The 25,715-nt window shown below is 38.6% G+C and overlaps 1 protein-coding gene across 1 annotated transcript in view; it reads left to right on the top strand.

The window, feature by feature from the left end:
• The window catches only part of prom1a (prominin 1a), a gene marked incomplete at its 5' end in the record, with an annotated part of 82,498 nt that extends 57,225 nt beyond the window's left edge, over positions 1 to 25,273 (top strand). The window contains 24 exons of the mRNA XM_084549223.1: positions 1,171 to 1,291; positions 2,552 to 2,615; positions 3,072 to 3,161; positions 3,441 to 3,464; positions 5,474 to 5,703; positions 6,291 to 6,365; positions 6,501 to 6,564; positions 6,771 to 6,930; positions 7,371 to 7,523; positions 8,112 to 8,235; positions 9,315 to 9,418; positions 10,134 to 10,218; positions 12,946 to 13,092; positions 14,036 to 14,107; positions 14,674 to 14,766; positions 16,572 to 16,589; positions 17,026 to 17,079; positions 17,165 to 17,245; positions 17,332 to 17,400; positions 17,915 to 18,004; positions 19,351 to 19,466; positions 20,106 to 20,129; positions 20,535 to 20,603; positions 23,712 to 25,273. Of these exons, the coding sequence (XP_084405349.1) occupies positions 1,171 to 1,291; positions 2,552 to 2,615; positions 3,072 to 3,161; positions 3,441 to 3,464; positions 5,474 to 5,703; positions 6,291 to 6,365; positions 6,501 to 6,564; positions 6,771 to 6,930; positions 7,371 to 7,523; positions 8,112 to 8,235; positions 9,315 to 9,418; positions 10,134 to 10,218; positions 12,946 to 13,092; positions 14,036 to 14,107; positions 14,674 to 14,766; positions 16,572 to 16,589; positions 17,026 to 17,079; positions 17,165 to 17,245; positions 17,332 to 17,400; positions 17,915 to 18,004; positions 19,351 to 19,466; positions 20,106 to 20,129; positions 20,535 to 20,603; positions 23,712 to 23,781 (2,197 nt within the window). The 3' untranslated portion in view covers positions 23,782 to 25,273. The remainder of the gene's footprint in view (positions 1 to 1,170; positions 1,292 to 2,551; positions 2,616 to 3,071; positions 3,162 to 3,440; positions 3,465 to 5,473; positions 5,704 to 6,290; positions 6,366 to 6,500; positions 6,565 to 6,770; positions 6,931 to 7,370; positions 7,524 to 8,111; positions 8,236 to 9,314; positions 9,419 to 10,133; positions 10,219 to 12,945; positions 13,093 to 14,035; positions 14,108 to 14,673; positions 14,767 to 16,571; positions 16,590 to 17,025; positions 17,080 to 17,164; positions 17,246 to 17,331; positions 17,401 to 17,914; positions 18,005 to 19,350; positions 19,467 to 20,105; positions 20,130 to 20,534; positions 20,604 to 23,711) is intronic.
• Between the last annotated feature and the right edge of the window lie 442 nt (positions 25,274 to 25,715).

The raw sequence follows: 25,715 nt of genomic DNA, 5'->3' as shown, positions 1-25,715 counted from the left end.
TCATTTTAATGGTCTTCTTTATGCAATTCTGTGTTTCCACATTTAATTTGAATATGTTTACAACCCAGGACCTTAGATAGACAGATAGGAGCATCAGAGTTTAACGTAAACAGGCCTGTATTTCAGGCCAGGAGTTCATTTCCAAATTGCTTGGGAAACAACATCTCTTCACAAATGCTTCTCTTATTATCTGAAAAATGCAGTCTACAGACAAAACTTTGCTGGAAGAAAAGTGATTCAGTGATCTCTGAATATGTGTGGTTTAAGTTCAGCTTTTTCAAGCTGAAAAAAAAAAGGGCAGACATTTGGCCACGTTTCACCACACATCCAAGTAGCCTCTTTAGTTCTAAAAAACTAGTGGGGAGTTGGGGTTTAAATAGGAACATCAGTGGGTGTCACTCTTCAGACCCTGTATGACTAGGGCCTGTTCACAACTAGATACTTGCCCCTAGTTGGTGGAAATTGTTTGATTTGATTCTGTCATCTTTCTCCAGTGTATGATTCTCTAACAACCCATTATTAACCAGAAATCTCAGTGTGAACAAGTGTGAAACTTCTTGTGGACAGGTGTTAAGACTGTTTAAAATGATAGCAGATTATATCTCAGTCCACCTCCTCTCTTCAGAGAAGGATTTTCCAATTTGACATAGATGCTTCTATGTTCCTACTCCTCTTTCTGTCTTCTCTGGCTAAAATGTCCACATTTGTCCTTTAGGTGTAAGTCGACAGCTGAAATGTTTCGTTATGAGCTGGTTCTCCTGTTTTGTTTCCCCAAATACAAGTCTGCACGTCACATGAATGTGGTCTGTAACGACAAGACACTTAACTGTAATTAGAGGAATGACTCATTACAGTAAATATACTATGTTATGCCACAACACTAATAAAAATGCAATTAAATCAACCCTTATATGAGGACAGGAGAAAATGTTGTGCGTTGATAATTACACCTAACTCATGTAATTCTGGCTGTCAGTTAAATGAAACCAACTCTACAGGTGCACTCAGTAGAAATTGCAAAGACAATGTCATGGTATATGTGATGGTGCACACTGACCCCTACTGTTGATGACATGCTATGATCCTGCTCTGTAAAACTCACTCCTGTGCTACAGCGTAGAGACTGATGTGGGATTGGCAGGGTCACTCAGTGTCTGTGTTTGTTTTCAGGATCGGAGTGCTGTGTGCATACGCTGCCAACCAGAACCTGAGCTCTCAGGTGAAGAACATAAGAAGACTGGTCAACAGCAACATGAGGGACCTGCACACCTTCGCTAATGACACACCAATGGTGAGATGAAGAGTTCTGAGAGAGTAATAGAGTAGGGTTTGTGTGTGTGTCTTCTTTAAACATAATACCAAATTTAGAATATGTGAAATAGGTAGTTACCAGTAACCAGGTAAATACACCGATCAGCCACTGACAGGAGAAGTAAATAACATTGACCATCTTGGCAGTTCAGTGTTCTGCTGGGAAACTTTTGGACCTGGTATTCATGTGGATGTTACTTAGACATGTAGCACCCACCTAGACCAGACCAGACACCCCCACCCCATAGCAATGACACTCCTCGATGGCAGCAGCCATCCTCAGCAGGATGCAGCCTGACACAGACACACACACAAAAACACTTTAGGAACAACCCAAAAAATATGAAGAACAGCACAAGGTGTTGACCCGGCCTCCAAATTCACTAGATCCCAAACTGAACTGTGGGATGATCCACAGAGGCCCATCTCCTCAATGCATAGGACCAAAGATGTCATACCCTCAGAAGGCCCATGTCCATTCTCTAATGAGACAACTGTTTTGGAGGCACAAGGGAGACCTACACAGTATTAGGTCGTAATGTTATGCCTGATCGGTGTAATTTGAGTAAAGCATGAAAATGATTGAGTCATGTCAAAATGAAAAGACAAAATTCACTCACTTTAAAATATTCTCAACTCACATCACCTGCGTCTGGACCAAAAAAGCACTGGAACACACCACAAACGCTACATGAAACAACCTCTAAAGCTGATCATCCAGTCGGAGAGGTAACTAATCGACTTCGTCTGCCGCCAAAAAGCTGGCAACAGGAGTGCCAGACACCGATGGCAGACCATCAACTTGGTGTGTCATGGCCCTTAGACTTGAAAGCAAATGAACCCGTGTCTGAGCCTTTTTCTATGTGAAACCTAACATAGTCTAGCTATGTCACCTTCATGTAATCCTTTCAAAGTGGGAAAAGCGAATTTTCCCACCTTCAGCGCGTGCAGCAGCTGCATTTCATACATTGCCTTCGCGCTGTGAAATTTCTTCAGCTCAGGCTTTCAGTCTCACTCTTGTGGGTGTTATTTGGTGATGTTCTGAGAACAAAAATACACTCAGCTGGTTTAAAATTATATCGTAATGGAACCCTGCATCATATTTGATCATTTTCTCCATTTCACTGTGATAAATAACATACAACAGAAACTGTGGTTTACTCCAGAGTGTTTACTGATAAACTTATTTCTGTGTTCTTTCATTTGTAAACCTCTGCTCTGCTCTGTTTCCTGTTTGCAGCAAATTGATTACCTAATATCCCAATACGCAACAGCCAAGAACAAAGTCGTCTATGACCTAGATAGTAAGTAGACCTTCTCTGTGCCTCTGAAAGTGAATTAAGTGGACAGAAACAATTCACTGAACTCTTACACTTGGTTGTGTATCGTGCTTATTATCTGGATTTACCGTGTCTGCTCCTCATGATGTGTTTTCACAACCGATTTGTGACATAACTAGGTCTAGATAGCTACAGCAGTCATAGCCATAGCCATGTTATAGAGATCTCTTGAGGACTCTACCTGTATCTTCCCTGCAGGCAGATCTTTCCTGAAAGTCGAGACCTGTATTAACAGTTCCATACATTCAAGTACAGGATGTTGATGTTATGTCTGTCTATACCAGCCAACTATTAGACCACAAGCTGAGATGGTTGAATAGTGAGCAAATGCTTTGCAGAAAGAAAAAAAGGGTATCATAAAAGAGTAGATGGGACTATTTTACATTGTTTCCTGTTGATCTGCTGCCGTGTTTTCCCCAGACATAGGTCCATTATTGGGAGGAAGGATACATAATCAGCTGGATAAGGAAGTCCATCCTGCCTTGGACCAAGTCCTCAATATGGCTGGAGGTACATCTGCTTACTTTTAATTTCCTCCCTCTGTTATCATCAGAAAATCTTTCTGACTGCGAGCTGCTATAAGAAGATAACAGTACTGCAGATATTGCCATATTGTCAGTAGCTGCACTTAAAAACAAGCAGAATTATATCCCTACTAAAGATATGGTTTTATACTCTATTTGTGATTAAGGTTGATATTTTTGCAATTTAATTTCAGTATTAAACCAGTAAGTCTTCCAACTTGTATTGTTAAGATTCTTTTTTTAATCTTTATGCCTTTTTATGAAGTCAAAATCGAGAGAGCCATCAAAGGTAACCGTGACAGATCAATAACACACAATCCTTTGACCCCTGACCTTGTGAACCTTGACTCCAGTGTTGCTCCTGTGGATGTGTTTCCTGTGTTTTCTCCTTTGACCACTTGGACCTACCCTAAGTTACGCCCAAATGTAATTTATACTGCACTATGAAATGTCTTATATTGGTGACCACAAATAGAAGAAAGTTTTAAGGTGATCTTTATTATTTATTCCCAAGGGTATCTTTACCTCCTCCTGCATGCCTGCGTGAACTTTCTGTTGTCACCAGATAAACTGTTTTTATGGGCATACAGAAAGAATCTGTGAACTGTTACATTTAAACCCAAATGATTTATGATTCTCTTACCATAAAAATAATCCATAGTGCAGTTTTAAGTTAAACTGATCTTAAGCATAGTTCTGCACCTGGATGCCTCCCTTTTATACTGCAACTGTGTTCCCTCAATGTGGAAATAAAAACTTATGTGTTTGTGTAACCGGTCATACTTTATTTTAAATTTTATCAAAAATTGCAAAGGACGTCCATGCAATATTAAACAACCACTTGGATATTTAACTACGGCAATATTTTATATTTGATTAGTTGAATATCATTGGAAAAATTAAGAAATAATAGTCAGCAAGCATGCCAGTAGCTCATGTGCTAAAGTGCCTAAACACCAATATGACTGTGGTTATAGTTTGTGTTGTTAATGTGTGTTCTTACTGGGGCTGAGCCGAGTAGTTGACGAAACTTGTCTGAGGAACTGTCTGAATCCTAATGGCCTTCAAGATTCATGATTAGAAATTAGAATGAAAAATAACATGCATTTTTAAAATGTAAAGTAAACATGGTATTTAATAATTTATCTGTCCTTTTGCCTTTCACTGGGTTGCGAAGGATTTAGCCATGTGATGTCCCCCCTCTTGCATCTTTTATACCTCTGTTCGAGGATGCCAGTGTTTTTGTATTCTTTACCCTGTTTTAATTTTAAAAGCCTGCTGAGGGCTATTCTGTGTCTGCTAAGTAATGCTGGCTGCTGTCTTGCGATGCACTCAGTTGCTTGGGGAAAAGTCCTTATTTGAACAGCAGGTGTTGGAGCCTATTAGCCTAGTTTTTAATATAAGTCAATAAATTCACATTACTCGCTGTGTTCATGTTAGTTTATTGTGTGCCAAAAGCAGGGCAGTCAAAATGTTTGAGATGATCCAGGTTCACACCAGCATATGAAGACACTATGAACACAAATGACATTTACTAACACTAGGGCTTAGAATACACTCGGCTCAGGCTTGGTCCTTACAATGATTTGTCTGTGTCCTCTGTGAGTCTGTATGTGTGTAACATGAGTACAAACTGTCTTCTGTGTATGTTGATTTAAAAAAAAATCAATTTGTCATACTTTCAGACCACTTTCAAAGGTAACTGATAAATACCTGATGGTACTGGTAGGTACCAAATGTTTTCAATGCCAGAAACAGTGGCTTCATAATTGACAAATATAATAATAATTATATTACTGCCTGAAAATAAATGTGCGTTTACTGTGCATTGATACAATACTTCCACTGAATCTCCCAGGACAGAAGCAAAACATTCAAATAAAATATTCATGATTCTTTATTAGCCATTTTGCAGGAGAGCTACATAAACTGGAGCCCATAAGAAAAACTCGTTCAGATTTATATATTTATATAAGTATAAAATAGCTAATGAGAAAATGTTTTCTTAATATAGTTGAATAGTTAAGGCACTCCAGCTGGACCAACAACAACACTCAACTTAAATAACATTTTAGCAGAACAATCCAAGTTTAAAATGGAACAACAGTGCCTCATATTGCAGTCACACTACAAGCAATAGAGCAACAAGCTACATGACAAGCATGATGCGCTACATATCAAAGTTGAGCTGTTGTTGTTTGTTTTTTTTGATGCGTCAGTGATTCATGTGTGTATCCAGTTTACCTTTACATCAACCCAATCCACGTTCACTCTCATCTGTGCTCACTTTCATTTCAGCAATGCGAGAAACCAAGGAGGCTCTGGAGAACGTTAGCGTGTCTCTGGAGGTGCTCCAGGAAGGGACAGGGAAACTCAACTACAACCTGAGCCTAGTTCGGACCAACATCAACCAGACACTCAACGACCCCGGCTGTCGTGACGAGGAGTCAGACGCCACCACTGCCCAGCTGTGCCGCAACATCCGCCAGTCACTGAACCAGCTCCAGATCAGTGCGAATTTCACACGGGTACAGAAACTGAACACAGCACTCTGATATGCAGACTGTATGCTGGGAACTAACTAACATCATAGCTATAGTGTTAGTTTAGCTGTAATCATTCCTCATTTTTATACAAGCCTTTGTTACCATCTTTTTCTGTTCAGCAAGGAAAGACTGCTCCCAGGATCACAAAGGGGTTGATTTGCATTTAAGACTAAAAAGCACAGGAGTAGGATGAGTGTGAACTTTGTTCCCTGTCAACTGCAATGAAAGTGCATTAGAAAGGGACTTTGTCAGGCCAGTAGAAAGATATCACACCAGTTCAGGCTTCATATGAGTGCCTTACTTTTTTTCAGACAGACTTCAAAGATCATGAACCTATCCTTTGATTATAAGGTAGAGCTATAACCCAGACAAACCTGCACTGAATCCATAACTGAGACAAACCTGCACTGAAAATGTGCTAATCCCCCAGGATGTGGTGTCTCTTGCTTTACAGGGAAATAGTTACATATTTCAGTTCAAATGTTTTGATGGCTGAAAGAAGACACAGTGGCAGTGACTCTTGAGTCATTTATAACTTTATGTTATGTGCTTTCTTGTGTGTTTGTTAGCTACCCAATGTGAACGCTCAGATGGAAAAGATGAACCAAGTACTAAAAACTGACCTCAGCGCTATCGTCCAAAGGGTGAGCCCATAACTAAAGATTGTTCTTCCTTTCAGTCTAATTTGCCTGATCTGAATGCCTTTAAATTGCCATTACATAGTTAAAAATTGCCTGAAAAGTAAACACGATCAAGGAACTTCATGTGTCCTTTCACAGGGCTTCTCCTCTCTGAACGACACACCACATATGGTGATTGAACAGACCAGAAGTGTTGTTGAGAGTAAGTGACTTTTAAATTGCTTTAAATGAACGTACATACAAATCTAATGACTTGCTGACTGTATGTGTCACTGGGATTTATTTCTTCTTCTTCTGGTTTGTAAATTTGAGCAAAATCTGATGGAAATGAAGCATGTTTATTTTTGAATTAGAAGCCAGACAAACAAGTCAACATGAGCCTGTGTCTGATAAATATCTTTCTTCCAGGCGTACAGAGTTTGGTGGACGGCATTGGCAATAACATCAGCAGCTTTTCCAAAGCATTCCCAGTGCAGAGCTGCCTGTCCAACTTCACCATCTTCATTAGCCATGCCCATGCTAAGATTGAAGACTGTTACCCTGAAATTGATAAAATGGACTTCTACAGGTACACCCACATCAAGGGTTTCATCACATGAATACACTACATGCTCAAACCAGGGCTTGACCCTTGTAAGGGTCAAGGCAAGAAAACATGTTTTTTTATTAAGAAGATACAGGAATGTTGACATAAGAGGCTGCATTCAGTGTAATACTCCAGTCCCCCAGGACAAGTGGTTACAGAAGATGAATGAATGAATGAATGAATGAATTAAATATTCTTATCACTTCTATATCCATTTAAAATAGTACAGGGGGTGTAAGATCTGAATTACATTTTCATTTGACTCCATTTAGCTTTATGAGTCGCTTTATGAGTAAGCATGCAGAGCTTCATTTTCTTGTTCAAGGCTGTTTTGGCAGGAAACACTAAAGCTGTAGTCATTTTTATGTTATATTAAATAATGTTCTGTGAGATGTCTAACTAGCTTTGCCTGCCGTTTACAGGTGGATTGGCTGTATTGCTCTTTGCTGCATGGTTGTTCTGGTTCTGGCCTTCAACTACTTGGGCTTGCTGTGTGGCACGCTGGGTTACGACAAGCACGCCTCGCCTACGACCCGTGGGTGCATCTCCAGTACGGGAGGAACGATGCTGATGGCGTAAGTCAATCCTTCACATGACAAGTTTATTAAGTTTCAAGATCTAAAGGTAATGACACACAAAGCTGGCAAGAAAGGTCTGACTGTAGCATCAAATCACATAGTCCATGTCAGGATCACTTCAACACATTGTAAAGACTACATTCAATCAGTGCATTGTTGGGTATTTAGTTGCTAGCTAACTCTTCATACCAGCAGATGTCAGCTGTCTATATTAATCATTTAAAGTGGGGGGAGCTACTTTTATGTGGGAAGTGAGGAAGCGCTCCAAACAGTCATACAGAGCTGACCTCTCCTGAATCATGCTGAACAGTTGGTCTACAATTTATCTATTTCTTATAGATGGATACATTTTTATATTTAAATGTTCAGATGAGATGAACAGCCTTCTGTGTTTCTTTTGTTTTGCACTGGTTCTCTAAAACAATCGGCCAGTCAGAGCCATGATTTAGCCTCCCGAACTGGCTTGCCGACGAGGATACGATTGGTTCTAATTTTGTGGGACACATCACTAACACTAGATTCACAGCTACACATTCCATTCTATACTTTGGCCGTACCTAAGGACCCGTGTGTTCGTCTCCACAGTGGCGTTGGATTTAGCTTCATCTTCTCCTGGGTGCTGATGGGAGTGGTGACCGCCATGTTCCTGGCTGGAGGGAATATGGAAAGGCTTGTTTGTGAACCATTTCACACCAAAGAGCTCTTCAAGGCAAGTCACACAATCAGAAACAGGATATTTGAACTCAGAGATGATGTGAAGGTGAAGACCAACAAAAATTTCAAGTACAGGCACCATCAGTGGATAACAACAGAGCACATCCAAAGCAGTAATACATCTGGATCCAGCTAACTAAACTATTCTGCAGTTTTACTTTAATTTATGGTGCATCTTTACGCTCCAACAAAATATCTTGATTTATTACTAACAATAACTTAGAGAAACTTCCTGAAATGGACATTCCTGCAGCCCTTTTCTCCTGTGCATTTACTGTTGCCAAAAAGAAAAATAGACAACTGAAAGTATTAGGTAAAATAGATTCAGATTAATTCAACATTATAACAGTATCTTTGTGTAAAATCTTAGTGAGCATGCATAGTTTTTCAGCTTTTCTTTGTCTTCATTTTTTATCAATAAACATACACCAATCAGCCATAACATTACGACCAATTATTCATATTCACAGAATTATTGACACTGACCCACCATGATAGCACCTGTCAGTGGGTGGAGTAAATTAGGCTTAAAGTGAGTATTTTGTCCTCATATTAGATGTGTGTGTGAGAGATGTTTTCTTTTAAATCAAGTGGATGGCCAAGTGTGTGTGCCGCTTACCTGGGGAAGTCATAGCATCATGATGCCCTATGAGAGGAAGGCAAGCTGGCAGAGATGTTCAATCTTGTTGACGTTCATGTTGACGTTACTTTGACACGTACCACCTTCCTAAGCATTGCTGCAGACCATGTACACCCTTTCATGGAATTCCTTGATGGCAGTGGCCTCTTTAAGCAGGATAATGTGCCTTGCCACAAAGAAAAAAAAGGTTCAGGATTGACTTGAAGACCACCACAACTAACTACCACCTTCAGAGGTCAAGTAGATTCCATGCCTCAACAGGTCAGGGCTGTTTTGGTGACAAAAAGAGGACCTATGCAATAATAGGCAGGTTGTCGTAATGTTATGGCTGATATGTTTCTAATTTGAGTTTATTACATTTATTTTTTTATCCATTTTGCTCCCCATGAGAGTAATCGATCACACATCCTCTTTCCTGCCCTCTAATTCTCCAGGTTGTGGACACCCCATACCTCATCAACCAAGAGTGGAAGAACTTCATCCCCGGCTACATGTACAACGACTCTGAACTGGATTTGACAGCAGAGAGCTTGTACAGGTGAGGCAAACTCATTTTTATGTATTTAGGTGACACTTTTATGTCAGCCACCTCACAGAAGCTCTGTGATTTGTCTTCTATATATTTCATGTATACATTAGATTAACTTCTTTAACACTTGGCTGAATTAATTTTAGTTTTGACTCAGTTGTTTGGTCAGACATCAAGCGTGCAACTAAATGTTTTATTTTCGTTGATGGTGATGCAAATGCGAGAGAGTTGCCTTTAACCTGGTTCAGCTAATTAGCATTATTTCTCTACACGGTCTGTGCTACTTTTCTGGAGCCTCTATCTGAGTGATTTCATGAGCTTTCATCATCTCCCTCTAGTGAGAAGCTGCATATCCTCAGTACTCTACAATGACACACCCACAGTTATTATACTTCCAAATAGAGCAGTGTTCCTTCAGCAAGTCTTTGCTCATTAAAAGGCAAGCAGTGTGTACATTCCGTGTGTGTCTATAAAGACTAAATATCATCGTGGAATATGTATCTTAAATATATTAGCAAACATCCTGGGCATTTGTGGAACATTTCACTGTTTCCTATTAGGGGTGGTGTCAGTCATGTACTCCCAGTCTGTTTCACTTGGTGGCAGCAAATATTTCCACAATGGCTGAAACTTATAAGTTGACATTTCTCTCTCCTTCTTTCTTTGTTTTTTTCTTACTGTAAATTTTGTCTGTTTGTGTCTGCATGGTTTTTTTTTTTTTTAGTACTTGCAAGCTGAACAGAGGTATCTACTCTGCCATGCGTTTGGACAAAGTCTTCAACATCTCCTCTTTCCTGAACACTACAGTGGTTAGTAACCCTGACACACAGCAGAAGTAGCATTTGGTTATATGCTGCACTCTGCCATTGTTTGTTAGCTAAAAGTTTTTTTTCTGCAATGTATGATGTTAATCTATAACATGTTTTAGCCAAATATACAAACAATTCACAATATATAGTTATACATTAGTGCCAGTTGATTAGGGACACTAGTGAACATGAATGCATTCTACCTTAGCTTCACAAAGGTTATGGTGTGCATATGTTTGTTTTAAATAGCTGAGAAAGCGGCATATTGTAAATAAGCACTAGGTTGAGGAGCTCTGTCTCCTACTTAAACTCTATTTTCTGTGTCTTTCTAATTTCTGCATCCATGTGAGAGACCTAATAATACATTCTAAACTGTAGGTTCTCATTTTTATGTCTTTCCTTTCCGGGTAAAATACACTGCATGCTCAAACCAGGGCTAGATTTCAAATATTTCACAATTAGGTCATGTATTTCTATTAGCAAACGGCGGATGAGTGTGCAGTCATCTCAGTTCTTGATTGCAGAACTTCACTGGCCTTACCGCATAAATTCTTTTCTGCCAAACCAAAGCGCATGCTAAGAGCTGATAGTAGTAACATGCCTTAGCCCATACCTCAGTGTGTGATATTAAACTGATGTAAGTTTCTATTTCTTTCTTTGACCCTGAGCCAGCCACTTCTGTCTGCCTAAGACATTCAGCACATTGCTGCCAGTTTGGCAAGACTTACTTGGCCCTGTGTTGCCAAGCTGATATGGTCCATGCTGTGCCTGTTTCTGGACTTTGGTCATTTGTCTTCATTAAACTCTGCAAATGTCGGAAGATTTTCCACAAGTCTGACACTTATTACAGTTATTTTATCACAATGTCTTGTTTTCTTGTAAGCTTTTAGTAAAGCCTCTAAAGAAATTTTGGGCATTTCTCACTAGTCTTTTTTTATTATTTTTATTTTACTTATTTTATTGTTGTATTTTTGGCTCTGTCCCATTTCTGTCGAGCTAATATTCCATTCATTTTTAACAGTCAGTGTAGTAAAGTGGTGAAGTTTTCTTTGTAGCATTTTGAATGGACACACCACTTAAAAGACTGTACCACATTAGATTTATTATAACTGCCTAAACATACACTTTGTCGAATTGCTAGTAACTATGTATTTAGTTAAAGGATAGCTTTTAGACGACTGTTAGCTAGCGGCTAACATTAGCTGCGTAGACTGCAGGTTGTCTGTTAGCAAACAGCTAGAGCTATCAGCTGAGGAAGCTTTCATACCTAATAAGGGCTCCTTCATGTCAGAAGTAACTGCTAAAATACTTTGGATAAATATTTTTAAGCTAATATATTTTAAGCTGACATATTTTGTTTAAATTTAGCTATCAAAACACAGAATGTCCATTCATCTCGTAATTAATACCACTAATAAAATTCACTAATTCATTTTCTGTAACCGCTTGTCCTCTGGATACCATCAGAACCAGTCTCCAGTCTCGTTAGTTACAGAAAGTAGTAGTGACTCTCAAAACCCCATAATAGAAGTTTTTACAAAACTATACAACAACATGTACAAAGGTAGCATAATAACTAGCTAGCCTCATACAGTATTTCTTGTTTGCAGTCTTAGTTTTAGCAGGATATATTTATTGGCATAGGTAATAAAAAATAAACATGTAAAATAAAAATAATAAAAAAGACTGGTGAGAAATGCCCAACATAGGATATCTCTCCAAGAAAGAGAAATGAAAATGAAAACAATAGCATCTAAAATCATAGTTTATCAACTACATGGTTGTTTATTACAGTAATACATATTCTTTTCACCAAGAGCTTTAAATGCTAAATGATGCCAATCACTGTTAAATACCCAAAGCTTAGTTAGTTTCCCTAGTAAATTGGATTTTATTTCATACCTCAAAGCAAATTCAGTATACTCATTCTTAGGTTTGTATAATCTATACTGACATAAATGACTCCAAACATAAAAGCAGGGAAATCATTGTCTAAAAATACAGAATCCAGGTATAGTTTTTGGAGCTTTTATTGATGTAATTGTTAGGAGTCAAGCAGATACAGGTTTGTACACACAGTGTACACACTTAATATGCCAGACATGTCTCAGTTTTATGGGAATTCCAAAGCATCTGAACAGACAGTCATGTGCACCGAGAAGAAACTTTATTGTCAACATATTCCTTTTTGGTTCTTTTTTTGGTTTTGAAATTGCATATTTCTATTCGAGACGTCCTTTGTTAAAATTTGACAATGTATGCCATGGTACATCCATGGATTGAAGAACATCCCAGAAAAAGGAAAAACTAACCGACTTACTTACAGAACTTCTACAATAGCTGCATTATGACATGCAAGGATGTACAGAAATAGTGACGGCAGGATGGGGTAGGAATAAGGAGAAAGTGGTAAAACAAACAACATCAAGAAAAAAACATTAGTGGGATATGTAGACTTCCATCCAAACCACAACTTTAAGTTCTCTGGTGGCCCAAGTTGCAACATTTGTTTTGCATTTTTGTTAGCCTTTCATTATGTCAATGATGTGTATGCATACGTACAGTGCTTCCCCATCTCTGCCGTACACTTACTAGAAAAGGAATTCAAATTAGTTTATTGTAAAACCGCAAGTCCCCAGAAAACTATTTCTTTCTTGACATTTATCAACAGTTAAATATGCTCTAGTACCCTTATTAAAGCTATTGCAATATGTTTTCTGTTTACAGTTCACTAAGGATGTGGTCAGTCAGCTGGACAGCGTTAAGATCGACCTCAGAGGGATAATCCTGTTGGAGGCAGAGGGGAAGCAGAATCTTGTGGATTTCTCTGAAGCTGGGCTGTCAGAAATCAACTATGCCGACTACCTGGAAGAGGTGACACATGCACACAAATACAGAAACATATGAGCCCATGAGCAGGGAGTGAAAAACAGATACAAACAAAAATCACTTGGAACGTGCATGAATGAGCAGGGAATCACATAATTGGAAAATCGGGGCACACAAAACCACGCAGGAAGTAACAAAAAAAGAGTGCACACAACACAAATTATACTGGCAGACAGATGCTCATGTTTTAAAATAAGCTGCAAATGTCGGAATGAATCGACAGTGTTTATCTGAGAAAGAGCAGTGCATGTAAAAGATAATAAGATAATAAAAGATTGTGATAAATACTACCCAAACATACTTGAGTTGTACTTTAATGCTACCAGAAATAGCTAAGCCCTGCATACTCAAGTTTATCAGCCACCTCCTCTGCTGTCACTAAACATACAGCAGGCAGCCGTGCTTTACCTGATATCAGCTGCAACATGACACAGTACGCTGGGTTCTGCTAAGGACCACTGAAGCTCAATTATCCAATCGCGATCCTGCCAAGGCAAAGAGTGTGTCGGAACAAGCTGGGACTTGGCATCCCCTGTCTCCTCCAACACTACCTGTCAGGTTCACTTAGATTTATTTCCTGAGGGCGGAAAAAAGGAGACTCTATATAAGTATACCACCTGCTCAGTGCTGATACACACTCTCAGAAAGTTAAGAGTCGGATGCTTTTTATGTTCGCCAAGCTAATGTGTGTCGCACAGAAAATGTAAACTAATTCTGGTAATATACAGGAAGCTAGGATAAAATTCAAGCCACTTAATTTACTTTAGTCTATGCAGCAACTTGATGGGCATAATGTAAGAGTGTGTTTGTTCATTTAATTCAGGTTGAAATCAAATAACTGCAACGTTGACTTTATTCGCCCCCTAATGCTGCCACGCCCACCAGAACATTTACATTGTCTTTTGTCTTTCTGCATTATTATCTTCAGGTGAATAAAGGAGTCACTGCGGTTGATCTGCTCTCATTTGCCAGAGAACTTGAGTCCCAGACAGACCTCATGGTAAGAACACCTCAGTGTCAACTCAGTGTCACATATACAAACACCCACTCTGTGTATTTTAACAGTGTTTCTTCAGTGCGCACACACTTAATTAGATTAAATCGGTTATTTACAATGCCACAGGAGCACTCCCACACAAATTTTGGAGTTCTTGCTCTCCGAGCTTTCTCTGCCACTCTGCCTAAACAGAGGTCCGACTGCTTTGCCCTGAGGTGGTTCAGGCAACACAACGCATTTATTCACATTCAAATGGCAAGTCCATTAGGCTACTCTGGAAAGATGGAGTTTGTATTTAGTTAAGAGGAAGAAGCTTTTCAAACTGGATTTAATTTAAAGTTGCCATCAGTTTGTTGTAAATAATGACTACTAAGTGAAGTACTGCAGGCAGCATTTTCCTGTTATTCATAATTAAAAACAACCAGTCAGATAGCTGATGCTATGTCCTGTAATTGTGTGAAAGCTTTATAAAAACTATTTTCTTGATCACATCTGGGATATGCGTAATGTATGGACTTCAATTTCCTCCAGGGCTTTCACAAAATAGTGTGTTTGTCTGTGTATTTCAGCCCAGGGGGCGTCTGCAGACCGCTCTGAAAGGCCACATTGGCACTCTGCAGCAGATCCACAGGCAACAGATCGTCCCCATGGAGCAAGCCATGGTAAGACTGCACTGTTTGTCTCAGACACTTATTCCTGGCTGGACTTTTTTGGTCAGATCAGATCCTCTTTCAGGAAAACATCCTCCCTAAACCATTTCAAAACTATGCAGAAACAAAGGCAGACTTTTATTTCTTTTTTCAAGTTTTGCATCCATATGCCCAATTCTGTGTTTATGATCATTATTCTTCAATTCACCCCAAAAATGTACTAACAGTCAGTAGCCTACGATAAAATCCATGAATGCAAAAACAACCTTAAAGAAACAAAGAAGTAAATAACATGTTACCATTTTTACAAGTCATCACCGATGCACCTGTATAATCTGGATACGGCAGCCACATTCTCTAGGTGTTATATCGTTTGTTATATGTGATTTTTTTTTCAAGATGTATACAACTGTTCATTTCCGAGGACCATCTAGTAATGAGGAGAGGAGAATCAGACTTCCGTGTCACAGTAATATTTTTGCTGGCCACTTATAAAGCAATATCATCCTCTCCCGCACTTTCATCAAAAGAGGTCTAGAAATCAGTCAGTGAGATATTGTGATTTGCTGCAAGGACAAAGCACATTCTCACCTTCTCTTGACTGGGTGGCACATGAAAAAATGACCACAATAAAAGTGTTTAAGAGCTGGGTTTAGTCTTTTAGGGCCACGGCACAGCAAGCAATAGTTTTTTTTGGTGTGTCCCACGCCGTTGGTGGTCTTCTTTTTCATCTAAGCCTGATAGTAGCGTACTCTATCTGGCTATGCAACAAATGCATGAAGAGAAAAGGAACTGAAAAAAGTGAGCAAAGTCAAGAGGTCTCCCACCCACAGAAGACTCTTCTCATTGTTTATCTTTATGCCACCTTTTACATTCAAATAAGCAAATACTTTCACCATGAGATGGCCATCTGGAAAAAAGGAACACCAGACCAATTGGCCAGTTGTGTATAACAGTTTGTAGCTCTTCATAGCTTCCTAGCTAGGCCTTGCTCATCCCATTTTCCATTTTGAATGATGAATACAGACAACTGCCATACTTCTATGTATATTAATAGATGTCACTTGCAGTTCTCTTTGGCTCTACAGAGCATTTTAGCACTTTTCATCTCTGTTTTTGTTTTACCATTTCACCTGAGCAGCAATCTGGTTTCAGTGAAAGCAAAAAAAAAGAAAAAAAACACCATACACTGTCTACCATTTATCTGCCAAATAAATGCTTCACCCAGATAGATGGCCACAAGCTGGTGGAACTTATAAATTGGTAGAGGCCGAAACAGAGCTAAACAAAGAGTGACAATACTGTACTGAACATAGATTCCTGCCACAAATCCAACTAAATGAATGCTAATGTTGCTATATGTGCTGGCTGACTTCATAAAACACTGTTGACAACTTTGTAGGTTGAGAATATGTCACTTTCCCACGCTCAGAAACAGATTCCTCTAGGGCAACTGTTTTAATGTGCTGTAGTATAAGATACTGAGTAGCAATAGTCTCTCTCTCTCCTTTGCAAATGTCTATTTAAGAAAACGGCATCACCCTTGGCAGAGAAAATATATTTACACGTTTCATTTAATTTCATCAAAAGCAGTCATGTTCATGACCCTCGAGCATGTGTCAAACATGTCACGACTGCGTGAAAAAACAAATTAAATTCTGCTTTATTTTCTCTGTCAAAGCCAGAGTCATTCTTTTGAATTCCACCGAGGATTTACAGCTACAAGAGATTCAGACAAGTGGTGATGTGCTCCAACGCAGCTTTTACTACAGCTCTTTTTTTGTTGTTGTTGTTCTTTTTCCATGTTCAACTTCAAGAAATATGTTAGAGCAAGGGTAAGCAGAAATGTGTCCATTCTGTGCATTTAGTGTCCTCATTCATTACATGGAACATTCAGAGAATCGCTGTGTCTTGCAGATGACATACTGTTTTGTAAATGAAGGATTTTGAGCCAAAATGTTACAAAATATCCACTTTTAGAAAAGAAATGCCAGATAGCATCTGTATATGTTTTATCACTGGTGGAAAAACCAAGGAAAACTATCACAGAGTGTGCTTTTATCATGAAGGTAGGTGAATTATTTCATTCTTGGCATTGTGGATATTTAATTTTGGAACAAAATTCTTCAGCATGCCAGAAATAAAAACATAACGTTGCTCATCCAGTGTTGGTTGGTTTTCCTAGTCTCCGTTTGTGTTTCACTGATGTATGTTTTTAAGCATTAAAATGACTCCTGACCTTTGACACTGGTAATTTGTTTCCATTTAAAGAGCGCATTGAACCAGAGTATGAGGTTCCTGGAGAGAACAGCCTCTGACCTTCCGGTAAGTAAACAATCCTCGAGTCTGAGACAAAAATCTAGACTTGAATTTAATCTCAATCTCAGCATATGTTGTTTCATCTCTGCAGAACAAAGTCTTAGCTGTTATCGATGCCATTGATGCTGCCCAGTACCTCATCTCCAAAAACGCTACACAAATAATCAACCGGGTAATTATAGAATGACTTTCTTTCTTTCTTTGTATTCTCAGCTTGCAAATGGTATTTAACTCACGTTATGCCCTTATCTTCTTCAGGAAACAAGAAAATACACAGCAACCATTATTGGCTACTTCAGTCAATACATAGAATGGGTCAAAACTTCTGTAAGTGTGTTCATTTGTTAACATGTTTGCAAATTTGCTGCAGTTCTCAGGTGTTTTCTTACATATTAAGACCAGTGTCTGTTTAGTCAGAACCAAATGCTGTTGATACACAGACAGTTATGTAAAGGCAAAGCAACAACTGTCACATAAGTGTTTTGAATGAAGCACAGAGAAGACGAATATAACAGTTACAACGTCTATAAATTTGAGGAATTTGCTTTGTGGTTCTTGGGTTTCTGCTGTAGTTAACCTAAGGAATTCAGACCAAAGTAAAAAAAAAAAAAAGAAAAAGTACAAGAATCCTGGAGCTTTTGTTGTTGATCTCAGAGCTGTCGATAAAACATTGTTATTTCAATCATAACATACTTGTTGTTTTCCAAGAGCACTTAAAGTACGGGTTTCAAACAGAAACAGGATTTAACATACAGAGTAGGGATGTGGTATTCCTGAGGATCTATAGTATGTATACCTGAATCTGTTGTGTGCTGACATTTCCTCTTTTCACATTCTATAGCTGGCCATGGAGGTTGCACCATGCAAGCCTTTCAGCAACATCTTGGACACGGCGGAAATCATGACCTGCAGTTTCTTGGTCGACTCTATGGTAAGGATGTTGGAGATGAAGCGAAAACCCCATATGAACAGCCTTGGATGGTTTGCTGTGGCTCACTGGGGTTGGATTTATAAAAGATTTAGTTCATTTTGGGTAAAGTGAAGAAACATTTATCATATGCCACCTCTGTAAGTCACAGCCAGTGATAAACTTAAATATTGTGTTTATGCTGGATATAAAGTCAATGGGATCTTCTTTTTTTGTTATCATAGTAGATTTAAGATACATCTTGCAACAGCCCATTGGCCTGGTTTACCTTTTGAATTTCATTATGGCAGTACAAAAAGTACCTCCGTGCACAAGTGGGTAGTCCTACAACTAATCAGAGCCAATTTGTTGCAAAAACACAACTCCACACATATGGTCCGCCCAAACAGCCCAGTAGATTTTTGACGAGACATAATCAGTTCTCAATGGAGCAACCCCAGACCAACTTTTCAGTGCAAAAAAAGTTATGGGTGGGAGAATTCGGGCTAGACTTATAATTCATCAATGGGCATACTATAAGACAGTGGTTCTCAAATGGGGGTACGCGTACCCCTGGGGGTACGTGAAGGCACTCCAGGGGGTACTTGAGATTTTAAAATATACATATATTTAAAAAGTAGCATCCATGCAAAAATCCTTTAAAAATAATTATTTAATAAATAATTATACCAGGATGGTTCGACCCAACCTGTCACGTACCTGCCATCACCTGTCAATCACTGTTAAAACTCAAACGATGGAGTCTTGGTTGAAGCGTAGCGGCAATTCTTTTGAAAACACCGAGGGACAAGTGGCAAAGAAGGCCAAACGACAGCCGGCAAAATTCCGGCTGTATCTTGAAGAGTATGTTTTATTTGGATTTACGTCCACAAGTTGCAACCCACCCAGTGCACTGTGTTTTTTCTGTGGGGAGAAATTAGCTAACAGTTGCATGAAGCCAGCACATCTGCAGCGTCATCTTAATACAAAACATGGATGTCACGTCGGTAAGCCACCTGACTTTTTGACACTAAAAATGCTTTGTGCTGGTTAGGGGGTACTTGGCTGAAAAAATATTTCACAGGGGGTACATCACTGAAAAAAGGTTGAGAACCACTGCTATAAGAGATCTGAAGGGCTGCAACTTGAATGACTTTTGGCACTGATCAGTTATTTATTTGTCCATAAAATGTCTGAAAATAGTACAAAAAAATGCCCACTAGATTCAAGTTCAAAACACAATTTCTTATCACAAAAGACAAACAAAGCAGCAGGATAAACACCTTAATTAAAGATGAATAAATAAATGATTGTCACTGTGGCATTCGACCAGTCATTTTACCTCTAAATGTCTTCTGTCTTTCCAACAGAACACTTTCTGGATGGGCCTGGGCTGCAGCACTCTCTTCCTGCTCCCAAGCGTCATCCTAGCAGTGAAATTAGCCAAGTACTACCGCAGGATGGACACAGAGGACGTTTACGATGAGTGAGTACTTTCATTTGTTCATCTGCTGTGGCATTTACTTTACAACATTTATAGTTTTCATGGTTAAGGTTGGAATTGTACAGATCTGACACTGCCATGTGAATACTGTATATACATATATATTTTATAGCCCATACTGTTAATGGTTGCAGGACTTCTTTCTGTCTCTTCAGCTTCTTATTCTCTACCTGCTTTCTCCACTCACTTGCAATATTATTTGAAAACTTTTAGAGTTTTTAGGGGTTTATAATGAGGTAAATAACCTTTGTATGGTTTCTGTTTTTTGATGCTCTACTAGTTTATCGGTGATTTATTTGCTCCCCCCTTCTCTCTTCCTTGTAGCTCCTCTGTTTCTGGGACTTGGCATTTTACTTTGTGATAACCATTTCTACTATTTCCATTTTCCATACCTTCATTTTGTGTTTTCATCCCTCTCTGTCAAGCACTCGGCACTTTACAAAGAGACATTGACGCTTTTGTCAATTTATATTTTCTTCTTCATGCAATTTTTGTTCATTCTTATGCAAATTTACACATCTCTTGTAATCTGACCTGGAATACAGGCATCTCTCCAGTGCAGTTTTCTTTTCACCTCAATGACATTTTTTATGTTGCTGTTTTTTTTGTGTATCTTTATAGCATTGAGACAATTCCCATGAAAACGTAAGACACTTTACCCACCCACCTCCCTCCTCTTCTCAGCTTCTATCACTCTGTGCTTTTCTCTGAATCTTGTACATACAACTGTTTACTAAATTCTTGGTGCTGGTTTGCATTTTTAAGCTTGGAATTGCTCTTATGGGTGGATGGTGTGGCTTCTTGTCGTGTGCTACCTTTTGAAAAGTGCCCCTTACCTTTCATGAAGGGCTCTTGCAATCATTACCTTACAAGTCCACCAGTTTGTTTTTTTTTGTTTTTTTGTAAGTTACGGTGTAAATAAAACACTATGGTTTATACTCAAAATATGTTTGGCTCCTCATAGAGAAAGCATTTTTACTCAGCATGCCCACCATGTCTCTCATGTCTCATCCTTCATCCCTCTTTTTGTATACAATATTTTGTTTTCAGTATGGAAATTGGTAATAATGGTTATCATAGTGAGCCCTCACAAGGTATTCCTAATCCTATGATGACAAGGTAAAGTTTAAGTTAATCCGGTTGCCTGCATGTGATGGGGAGGTGGAGGTTATATAATGTGACATGGCCCGACAACATGCATGGCTGCAGGGGAGTTGATTCATTGCGCACACACAAACACACATAGCAAATCTCTCTGGATGTTTTCACATAATAGATACATGAAAGCAGACAAGTAATGGTAGCTTTTATGAGAAAGGATTTTAAATTACACTACGCTTTTGTCAAAGAAGTCAAGGAATAATTCGATTTTTGGGGCATTACTGTGCATTAAGTATGGAGTGAAGGCGATTAGCCTAGTTTAGTATAAAGACTGGAAGCAGAGGAGAACAGGCCATTTGGCTTAGTCTAAAATGAAAACATATTTGCTTCAAACACCTCTAAAGTTCATATATGCACCACACACGCTGGAGACATGATAACATGTACCTTTATTAGTAGAAATTCACAAGATAATGAGAAGATTAATAAAATCTGCATATATATACGTGTGGTAAGAAAATAACAGGCTTTAAATAATGTATATGTACGTGTATATGGCGTATTCATTCATCCATCTATAAGTAGAGTTGCAAATGTTAGTCCATGTTAGTGGATGGGACTTGGGCCAAAATAAAACACTGAAATACACATCAAATAATAATAAAAAAAAAAAAAAAATCAAAGATAGTTTATATAATCAAATCAAAGATAGTTAATATAATACTAATGCATTCTCATCTGCACATTTTTCTGATGAGTTTCGCTTTATTTAGTTATTTGACGCTATAGAAATAGGATGTGACAGAAGTGTGAGCGGGTCATAACACGGCTCTGCATTTGACCAGTGCAAGGAAGTAGGGGGGCGTTGTTATTAATATACAGTCTATGGCCATAAACATGCAATCTTCTTTACATTTCTGTTTCTTGTACAGATTCAGAGAGGTAATTAGTGAGCTTTAATGACGTTGATATTCATGTTAAGATAAGCTAATCGTGTCCAGACTGAAGCTCCATATTTAATCCACACAAAATGAGAGTGGTGTCCATTTCTAATCGTCACTCTCACTCAGAAATGAAATGTCAAACTATTTATTAAAATTAGCTATTTGACACTGACGACAGGATGCAAGAAGTTACTCATCACCTTAATAATAACAGGATATTCTGCTACCATTACTTTTCTCTGTCATGTTGTCAAATGTTGTGCTCTGTGGTTTTTGGAGAATCTCTCGTATCACTAACCTACTGCATGCTGTGTGTGTGCACGCTGGGACGTTGATGTGGAGTGAAAAAAACCTTCCTGTTTCCTCTCGTTTAGAGTCAGCCAAAATCCGATGAATGTACACCTGATCATTTTATTCAGAGAGAGGCAAGCATGTCAAGCTTTGGTGTGATGCTGGAAATGCTGCTCTTTTAGATTTTTATTTCCTCCTTAATCTAACAAAACACCTAACTGCATGTTCTGCTGTACATTTTTAAGTTGCACTTGGATGGGGATAAGTCAGGCTGACCAAACCCACAGTAACAGAAGCTATAGGCCAGAGAGCAAAATAGCGAAATCGCTGGTCTTTGCTTCCACAAGTATCTTTGAAACTTGTCTTTTACATGACATTTCATTCCAAGAATGACATTTTGAGTTAGTAATACCTTACTGGGACGCAGAAAATGCATAGAACATGACGATAATGTGACGTTTTGAGGCATTTACCTGGATAACATTTTAAAGAAGAAATCATTGTCCAAATCTGAAGAGGCAGTAAGTAATTCATATCTCGTGCTGACCTTCTGAAATCAGTCACACCTGAAACACTGCTGGCTACTTTTACATGGTAATCAAATAATCAGAATAGAAAAGCCTCATGTAACCACCTCAATCAAAACAGAATGGCCTGATCAGAATGAATTTAGAGGGGTGGTGTTAACCTTTGATGATCTGTTTACCATGGAAACACTTAATCGGATGGTTTCTCTCAGGTTGGAATAAATCTATTCTTTCTGTGTAAATATCAAGCGATGAGTTTCCAGGAGGGAAAGAAACGTGGAGGTGGCAAAGCAACCAGTTGTTCCATCTAATGACAGAAAAGAGGAACTAGAGGCTGGAATGGATGTGCGCAGCAACTTGAAAATGAAAATGTCTCCATCTTCTATTGAAAAAATGTTCTTCTGTTATATTTCTGGGGGATTTGACGCTCCAGAGCGGGCAAAAAAGTTCTATCCTGATTGATGTTTTGGGACATGTGAACACATGCATTTACTTGCCAGTTCATTAGGTACACCAGTGAACACAAATGCTAATATAACTGTCTTGCACTATAGCTTCATGGAAGTGGATTCATCTTTTCATTTTGGAGTCTGTGGTTTGTAGCACCATTAAATTGTATTGTGTTGTATAGACACATGTTCCTATATTGTTCTGACAAAAACAGAAACACTTAAAGGTTAAGGTCAACCTAGTTTAACAGCACCACAAGCTACATCCTACAAAATCAGCATCCAGTTGAATTACCACATTTCCTACACTGTTTCAACATAAACTGAACATTTTAACAGTCATGAAGGGGGATTTTGCGTAAGACTGTTATATTAGAAAAGACCTTTTTTCACCAGTGTACCTAATGTTTTGCCAAGTGAGCTTATAGCTAATTGGATCATTTTGATTTGGTGTTCAAAGAGTTAAGTTTGAATCTCAAATCAGAATGATTTCAATAGGTTTAAACAAATATTGTCCATGTAAATGTAGCCACAGATGTTTATTGAAGCAGCAACCAGGAGGTTAGCTGAGCAGACAGAAATACGGTCATTTAAATGCCCCAAGCAACAGAATCCCTGGTAATCCAAATATATTGCTGACACCAGCGCTGATACCTTCTATTATTGTTACTTGGAGCTATCATAGACTTACTTAATGCCTCTTTAAGTGACTGTACAGTTAAACCCTCCCAGGATGTTGATGAAGCCGTTTTGCTCTCCGCCTTGTCAACCGCTTACTCGTCATTCTCCTCTTTGCCAAACGAAAGAAGAGAAGCAAACTGGTTTCACAAAATGATGATGAATAAATTAGTTGAATTTTCTGTGTGTGTGGTTGCTAATGCTGTGCCCTGTGTGTGTGTGTTGCTGTGTGGGTAGCATCCCTACCTATGATACCATGAACAGGTTTCCACGGGCCTCGGCTCCCCCGAGGCACATCGACTGGTGACAGAGAGCAGACTCTTGTTCTGGCTCCTGAAAGGTACTCGAAATAAAAACAAACAAAAAACAACAACAGGCTTTGTTGTTTCTCTAACAGCATTTTATTTATTTCAATCCCTTCTAACACCTTTCCTTCACACAGAGGCTTTTGTCACCGTGCCATCTATCCTTCTCCTCCGATCTTAATCTTTCTAATCTATTTCTAAGATGCCACATCATCCTAACTCTTTTAACACTTCTTTACAGCTTGTTTTAGTGTTTTTATGCTGGCAGGAAAACCATCATGGTGAGAATTCCTAACAAATAAATGTCCTCATTTTTGTTTGACTGCTTGTTATAGTCGTGATGGTTCACCCTTACTTGCTTTGTTTCATGCTTTGCAATAATAATTAGTGCCTCTACCCCGTCTAACCACCTTCATGTCTTTGATGGGAATGTATTTGCAATCTATGTCCATCTTATATTTGTTTCCACTCGTGCTGGCAGGCTGTACTGCTCAAAAAATAATATGTGTTAAAAGAGAAGAGGCCACCTGTTCAGTGCTCAGTTTGTCTGAAGGTCTCTCTGGCAGAACTGCCTGCTTTAAGCAACAAAAGCCTTTTGCAAAAAAGGACATTTTAACATGTCACAATAGGAAAATAATAATGGTGTAAATAATAAAACTGGAAAAATGTCCGAGTTATATTTAGCTGCTTCCCTTTTAAGCTCCTGGTCTTGATCGTGCTGTCAACACTTGAATGCAACAGAGTCTGCAACAGAGTCTTAGTTAATGAATTGTTTTTGATGATAGCTAAGAAGGGGATTTTTTTCCCTCAACTTGTTGAGGTGTCTTTAAATGGGTTTAGTCATTATGAGAGCTGGTTGAATTTCATATATTACGTTGCTCGCCAAATTGCTAGCCTCGTTGGTTTATAGAGGCCAACAGTTGCCTAGCAGCAAATCAATAATGTTAACATATTTTTCGCATCAACATTTCAAAGTGCCTAACAAAGACATACAAAATCGGATGTTTTAAAAACACATAAAACAAGGTTAATAAAAAAAATAAATAAAAATGATAAAACACACAAAAATGCCAAAGGTTCTCAGATGAAGACATGTTTTAAGCAGTTTTACAGGAGATCAGATGGATAGATTGTTGATCTCCGTACGAAGATCTCATGGTAGTGTACACTCCGACACGGCCATGGAGAGTTTAAAAGTAATCAGTAAGCTATTAAAATCTGTTCTAAAACGTGCAGTTATAACTGGGGCTGTCAAAGTTAATCTAAATTCATTTTCATTTTTTTGACCCAACCTGTCCAATCCCATGTTTAGAATAGTATTTAGTATTTAGAAAAATATCCATTTAAGGTAGATTTAGAACATTTTTACGATTTGTAAAAGTAAAATTTATGGCAGAGGTGTTGGATTGCATTGGAGTGTAATTTTTGGTCACACTGTAGTTGGTGTATTAAAAATTTAATTATATATAGCATTTAGAAATGTAACTGGCACCACAACACCACAACACCACAGGCTTTTTTGTTTAATAGTCACAATGTCTTTTATTTCACAACCCAGCCAGACCTGCATTAATCTCGTGGGCCATTCAAAAGAATAAAGAGGTGCTTTTAATTAATTGCTTAACAGCTGAACAAATCTGATTCATTTTTCTCTAATATTTTTCTTCCCAGTGCCCTCGACAACTGGAACTAAAACATACCACAGTAAGTCCTTTGTATTTTTACATTTTAGATTCTTGCCATTCAGTCTAATGTGCAGCGGATCCAAGAGCTGAATGGGGATCAATACCCAAACACGGTTAACATGCCCATTTAACAAGCAATTTACTCGCATATCAAATGTGAAAATCCAATTTAGCACAAGTTTGCTATGAGAGTTCAGAGCAATCCAACACTTTGAAATGCAGGTTGCTATTATCAGCAAAATTAATTGTTT

Source organism: Chelon labrosus (assembly GCF_963514085.1).
Source record: "Chelon labrosus genome assembly, chromosome: 8".
NCBI classification, from domain to species: Eukaryota; Metazoa; Chordata; class Actinopteri; order Mugiliformes; family Mugilidae; genus Chelon; species Chelon labrosus.
The sequence above is the reverse complement of the archived record's forward strand: the minus strand, read 5'-3'. Positions and strand labels throughout refer to the sequence as shown.